Below are 7,500 nucleotides of genomic sequence, written 5' to 3'. Positions count from 1 at the left end.
GAGAGAGAGAGAGAGAGAGACAGACACACAGAGAGAGAGAGAGAGAGAGAGAAAGAGAAAGATAGAAAGAAAGAGACAGACAGAAAGAGAGAAAGGAGACACAAGCAAGAAGTAGACATATTTAAGTGTTTACATCTTTGCAACACTCAAACGTGCAACTCAACAGAGAGTTATCAGAGCATCTCACACGCGAAAGAATACCCAGTCATTCAAAGGTGACCGAAGCTATCAAAGTCTTTATTCGAAATTTCTCTCCTCAATGTGTATTAAATCCTTGGGATACATATATGGAGTTAACGTGAATTTAATCGTTGTTTTCGTTATTGTGGGAATTTTGTGTTTTATGTTTGTATGTGTTGTTATATATATATTTTTTTCCTGGTGGTTTTGGTAAGGAAATTGTATAGATGTTGTGGTTTTATATTTTTTTCAGGTGGGTTTTGGTAAATAAACTGTATAAATGTTGTGGTTATATATTTATATTTTTCCCAATGGTTTTGGTAAGGAAACTATATAAATGTTGTGGAATAATATAGATGTAAAAAAATGAGATGTAGGAACCGCCTCTCTGTTTCAGAACGCGCGATGCATAGATAAAAAAATAGATATAAATACATACATTCATCTATTTAAATTCCATCACAACACCCACAGCTTCGAACATATGTGTGAAAGTGCAGCTTCTCCGGACGAAACTCTTGCGAAATCAAACTTAAAAACACACACACACACACACACAAAACTCATATTTCCATGTAAATAACACACCCACAGCACCTATCCCCCCTTCCCTCTCCTCCCCTTCCCCTTCCCCTTCCCCACCCCCACCCCCCTAACTCCTTCTACTCTTCATCCTCAGCTCGACGAAAAAATGACATGCATTTCGGCAACTTGGTCTCCGGGTGGAGGAGGAAACTCATCAGAGATCTTAATGCCCGGGAGACGTAGAAATGGAGAGAGAGAGAGAGAGAGAGAGAGAGAGAGAGAGAGAGAGAGAGAGAGAGAGAGAGAGAGAGAGAGAGAGAGAGAGAGAGAGAGAGAGGAAGGGAGAGAAGTAAAGAGAGAGAGAGACACAGAGAGAGGGAAGAAGGGAGAGAAGTAAAGAGGGAGGGAAAGAGATAGGAGATGAAAGAGTAAGGGCAAAAGACAGACAGAGAAATAATAATAATAATAATAATAATAAAAAATAATAATAATAATAATAATAAAATAAACCCCCTAAAATCCAACCCCTCTTCATCTCACCCTCCACACAAGACTCCCACCAAGAGTCCAAGAGAACCTGGAGGAAACCCAGAAGCCTCCGACAGGACAGACCTTCCCGTCTTGCACCTTCAGGAGGCCCGCCCGCCCGCCGCCCACCCGCCCGCCCGCCGTCTCGTAGGCAAAAGAGGCAAGGGTAGTTACGAGAGCCACAACAAGACCCCTTAGGAATGCGCTAATTGGTCTTTCACTTAAGACCCTAATGACTCAGGCTCGTTGTAAATATGCGATTGGCTCGTCCCAGGAGACTTGTGATTGGGGGGAAAGATATATCTTACTCATTTTTTCCACCACTGGTCATTGGTGGAAGAGTCGTTTTGCGTGGAGACTGTTTTAGGCCTTTCTTTTTTTTATGATTTATCTCGACGTTTAGATATTTCCTTTCTGCTTATTCTTCTTTTTTTTTTCTCTCTCTTTGTTTTTCCATTTGTTCTATTTTATTTTTTTTTCTCTCTGTTTTCCATTTGTTCTAATTTTATTTTTTTTCTCTGTTTTCCATTTGTTCTATTTTATTTTTTTTTCTCTCTCTCTGTTTTCCATTTGTTCTATTTTATTTTTTTTCTATCTCTCTGTTTTCCATTTGTTCTATTTTCTTTTCTTTTTTTTCTCTCTCTCTTTTGTGGTTGTTTTGTGAATCGCGATTCAAATCCGACAAACGTATTTATTTCGATTCGTTTTGAGGGGGTCATCTTTTTTTAAAACTTTGGTGTCGTTTTGCCGTTTTTTTTTAACAAGGAGATTTGAATGCTGGTTCCAATACGGGTTCTCTAAGTCAGGTTCTTGGTTCTTGGCACTAGCCTCGGTGTCATTATCATCAATGTTGGTCGAAAGTGCGATACAATTGCGAATGGCGAGGAACCAATAAGGTGGCAAGTGTCTCGACCATCACACTTTGAATGTAAATCATTTCTGTTATCGGATCCAAACAGATCACGTTATGTGTGTAACTTCAGATATATATCAACAAATGTATGCGATATATATATATATATATATATATATATATATATATATATATTTATATATCATATATAAATGCATAATATATATGTATATATATACTACATACATATGTACATATATATAAATTAACATATATAAATATATATATATATATTATATATATATATATATATATAGATATAGATAGATATAACGTACATTTATTTATTGTCCAACAACGGTTAAATCATAAATTCCGGATATCAACACCGTGAGAAAACCTCCAATACCGTTAAAACAAAACAACAATATTCACAGAACGAGAGAGAAAGAATATATATATATATATATATATATATATATATATATAAATATATATATATATATATATATATATAATATATATATATATATATATATATATATATATATATATATATATATATATATATATATATATCAGAACCCCCCCAACACAACCCATCATCAAAAATAAAACAAACCACCAGAAAAAAAAAATCGACAGTCAAAAAGACTACTCGTTTATCAAAAAAATAAATGAGTAAATTAATTAATTAAAAAATAAAATAAAAAATAATAATAATAATAATAATAATAAATAAGAATAAAAAATAGATACAGCATTAAGCCAAACGTCACAGAATAGCAGCATCCTCCGCCAGCTAGAGCGAGCGAGATCTGAGAGCGTCGGGATGATGATGGCGACCTAGCATCGGCGTGGCTGCAAGTAAGAATCTCAATGCTGACGAAGCTCCCCTTTTGCGGGCCCCCTCGAGGGTTCTTTGGCGGAGGGAGAGAGGGAGAATGGGAGAGAGGGAGGGAGAGGGAGATGGAGGGGTGGAGAGAGAGGGTGAGGGAGGGAAAGAGAGAATGAGGGAGGGAGGGAGAGATAGAGGGAGAGAGAGGGAGGGAAGGAGGGAGAGAGGGAGTGGGAGAAAGGGAGAAAGAGAGAGAATGAGGGAGAGGAAGAGAGAGATAACAGATAAATAATACCTCCCCAAAAAAAGAGAGATAGATCTCGTTGACATAATTCAAGAAGAAAAAAAATATATTTTCCTTTTTTTGAATCAATCTCTCGTCCAGAATTTCCGCTATCGCAATGCCAATTTCCCCTCACCTAACCTATCTCTCTCCCTCTCTCAATCTCTCTCTCTCTCCATCTCCCTCTCTCTCTCTCTCAATCTCTCTCTCTCTCCATCTCTCTCTCTCTTTCCCTATCTCTCTCTTTCTCCCTCCCTCCCTCTCTCTCTCTCTCTCTCTTTCTCTCTCTTTCCCTCCCTCTCCCTCCCTCTCTCTCTTTCTCTCAATCTCAATCTCTCTCTCTCTCCTCTGAAACGCGGCGCCCTCTTCCTCAGGACTTCAGCGATCCAAAAGTCTCGAGCTCATATTGCAGTCGGTAATAGCTGACTCACCGAAGAACTATTACGAGAAGGAGGCTGAATATAATAGGACTCTTAAGCCGCTAACAAATCGGCTGCGTAATAATTATAACTGCTGTCAACACCCTCGATTAGTTGAATAACAGAAGGATGATGATGAAAAATAATGGAAAATGGGATGAAAGCGAAAATATTCGTCTTGTTGGGATGTGATTTCTTCGTTTTTTTTTTGTTTTTTTTTTTGGATGCCGAAGTCTATATTATTATCTTTATTATTGTTTGTAGTGTCGTTATTATTTTTGTGATTATTATTATTTTTTTTTATTATTGGAATTGTTATTGCTGTTCTTATTATCGTTGTTATTATTATTATTATTGTGATCATCATTCTGTTATTTTTGTTATTGTCATTATTACTGTTATCATCACCAGCATCATAATCATTAATAATATTACTGTTATAATTTTCATTATAATTATTAGTTATTATGATTATCATTACTATTATTATCATTCCCATTACTCTTATTGTCACTATTATTATTATTATCATTACTACCATCGTATCATTACTCTTATTAATTATGATAAATATTGTTAACATTATTAACACGATCACTCTCATTATTATGATTATCACTATCAATATCAATGTTAATATTAACACCATTAAGAATTATTGTAATTACTTTAATCTTTCCAGACGAATAAATTCTGATTGCCATGATTTTAAGATAATCAAAATTAAATTCATATCCTTTTACATAAACATGGAACATTATCAGAAAAATATCATGATACACCGATAAGTAAATACAATAAAAATGGAATTCCAAAAATGAAGATCTAGCAAGAAAACTATTCGCGAAATGTGTGTGTGTGTGTTTGTGTGTGTGTGTGTGTGTGTGTGTGTGTGTGTGTGTGTGTGTGTGTGTGTGTGTGTGTGTGTGTGTGTGTGTGTATGTGCGTCTAGATAACAACAACAAAAAAAAAAAAAAAAAGGGAAAGAGAAATAAAATAAAATAGAGAAAGTGAGCGATTGAGCAAGACAGAGACAGAAAGAGAGAGATAGATAGACAGAGAGAAAGATAAAAAAAAAAAGAGAGAGAGAAAGAGAGAGAGATTTACAGACTATTGCAGGGCCTCTATTCCCAAATTGCACGCCTTATAATCCCCTGTCAGATTACGGGGAGATTTCTTGACCTGCAGTGACATCTCCCAGTTATAGGGATTTCGAAACTAGAGTGTGAAATCTGGGGGTTCAGTTAAGCGGGACAAAACTGCAATCATATTCTTTTTTCTTCTTCTTCTTCTTCTTTTATATAATTTCGGAGAGAGGGGAGTGGGGGTATGATCTAAGATATATATATATTTTTTAAATTTTGTCTTATCTTTATATATATATATATATATATGGTGGAAAGTGTTATCACAATAATGATATATCGTAAAGAACACTTGTATATACACACATATCTATTTTGCCCAGTGGAATAAAATTGACACTCCGGTAAGCACAGTAGTTCTCATATTACAGAGTTGAGAAATATCAACTTCATTATTTTTTTCTCTCTTTTTTATTTATTTTGTATTTTGTATTTCAATAAAATAAATCGGTTAAATACAATCAAACTGAGATACAAAATATAAAAAAAAAAAAAATAATAAATAAAGTAAGAAAACTAAAAAGCAGAAACTAACACTAATAATTCTAATGAACTTTGAATTCATAAAGAAAAAAAATATATATACAGATAGATACAGTAATAGTGAAAAATAATATGATGGAATTCTCACTGTAAAATTTGATCACGGTAAAAATTCATTATCATTTCAATCTACACCACTAAAGACCATTCCGGGCTTTAATCTAATGTTATATAATATCTCAAAGTATCAGGAATTTTTGTTTCCTGTGCCACTTAAATGTACAAAAACAATTCAATTTTTTTGTATTAATATATCTATCAAAGATGTCCGTCACACATATTTCAAGACAGTCTGTTCCCTAAGACGCCTTATTTGGATGAAATTATTTTAAATTTCCTTATTTATAAAATCCTAAAATATTTCGACAGTTGGTGGCTATATCCTATAACATCACCAATTTAGTAATATATATATATATTTTTTTTTTTTCCCCAACTTCAGTGATATATATTTCGCTTAATCTTGTATGAGAATAAGTTATATAAACTTTTAGCCGTGAGGAAAATTATGAGAGAAAATAAAAAAAAAACAATAATTCCACGGCTTTTGAAACAATCTTTTCTTCTCGTTTTAAATTCAATTCAACAGTGTCTCCCCGGAAGGAAATCTTGCCTGATCATTTCAACACCTCTGCAATATCATACATCACACGATATTACATCCTTAAAACATAGCACCATTCACTCCAGAAGACACATTATCTTAAGGTCCTAAGCCGAGGTATGAGATAATTGCACTATAATATCCCAAGTCTATTTTTTCCCTCCCTCTTTATAAACCCGAAAGTTGGACATTAACCATCTCATTTTTGTCGATAATGACACGTCGGTTGACAAGCTCCCATCAAGCCGCTAGTTAGCTGCATAATGCCAATTATCTCGCGGTCACTAATTGCTTCGAGTGTCACCTGGAATGTGGTTCCCGTCGCGTCCTGTTCCCGAAGTAGCAAATCCTAGATCCTTAAAGATGTGTCCAAAGGGGGTGTGGAAGGGGGAGAGGAGAAGGAAGAGGTGTCGCGAAAGGGCGGCCACAGGAGGGGAGAGAGAGGAAGGAAGGAAGAGGAAAGAAAAGATCGCCTGACTGACGAGGGACTGTGTCTGTCGGATCACCTTTGTTGCAGGAGTCCGTAGTGTGTCATATGATCCCCCCTCCCCACCCCCCCCGCCGTGTGTCACCTCCGTCCGCCGAGGTGTCCAACGGCGTACTTGTGTCGTGTGGGTTTCGGCCGCCCCCGACATACGCTCGCCTTAAAGGACGTCAGTGCGTCCCCGAGCGAAGAACGACTTAGCTTCCACCACGAGAGACGGTCGCGCAGATACCAGACGACAGACGACGGGCGAAAGTGCGTGTCGCCGCTAATTCCGAACTCAGGTATGTGTGTTGGACGAGCTCCCCCCTCCCCCTCCTCCCTCCCCTCCCCCTCCCCTACCCCCAAGCCACCTACACGATCACCAATATCCGTTCGTTTCTCCGTCCAGGCTACAACACTCTGAGCGGCCTTCTCTCTTCTTCCTCCTTCTCCTTCTCCTCCTTCTCCTCCTCCTCTTCCTCCTCCTAGCCCCTCTCCTATCCCCCTGCGACGACGGAACACTTACCTTTTTCATGGCTATCCGACTTGAATCTGTCTGTGTCATTGGGTTTGGATTCCACCCCCAACATGTTTGAGGACGAGAGGGAAGAGGTGCGCCGATTGTCACTCCCTTGTACTCGTCACATTTCCCGATCAGTGTCACTGTCGCTCGTGGCGTGAAACACACACTCGGTCACCAACACTTCTCATAGCAAGGCCGTGTCACTGCCTCGCATCACAGGCTCCCCTAGGAGGGTCACACAACAACAAGCTCTCCAGGTCAAAAGCTCGCGATAATCCTTGGATCGAAACACAGCGGAGTGGCGAAAGGTAGAGTGGAGAGCGAGAGAGAGAGAGAGACTCTGTCGTCCTCGTTGGCAAAGCTGGAGTTTGCCAGGTAACGCGGAGCGAGGAACTGACTTCGTAGCGGTCGGTGTACACGCGCCACCTGGTTGCTCAGAGCCTGCCGCTAACTCCGCCTCTTGGTGACACTCAAAACACTCAGTGCACGGACCCTTCGACGTGTGCACGGCCTGTCACAACACTTTTCTCCCCACACCCACGTGCACACCAACAGTACACCGCTGCGTCCGTCGTGCACAACGTCTTAGGTCA

General features: G+C 38.4%; 1 protein-coding gene across 1 annotated transcript in view; it reads right to left on the bottom strand.

Moving 5' to 3' along the window:
- Window positions 1-7,500, bottom strand: part of LOC122246760 (zinc finger protein basonuclin-2) — a 146,037-nt gene that overhangs the window by 138,521 nt on the left and 16 nt on the right. Inside the window, exon 1 of the mRNA XM_043005514.2 lies at window positions 6,911-7,500. This exon is cut by the window's right edge and continues 16 nt beyond it. Within this exon, the coding sequence (XP_042861448.2) occupies window positions 6,911-6,974 (64 nt within the window). The 5' untranslated portion in view covers window positions 6,975-7,500. The remainder of the gene's footprint in view (window positions 1-6,910) is intronic.

This window comes from Penaeus japonicus, unplaced genomic scaffold, assembly GCF_977035675.1.
Source record: "Penaeus japonicus unplaced genomic scaffold, GWHDUDI00000001_assembly GWHDUDI00000021, whole genome shotgun sequence".
Taxonomy (NCBI): Eukaryota; Metazoa; Arthropoda; class Malacostraca; order Decapoda; family Penaeidae; genus Penaeus; species Penaeus japonicus.
Note: the sequence above shows the minus strand (reverse complement) of the source record. Positions and strands in the feature narration are given on the sequence as shown.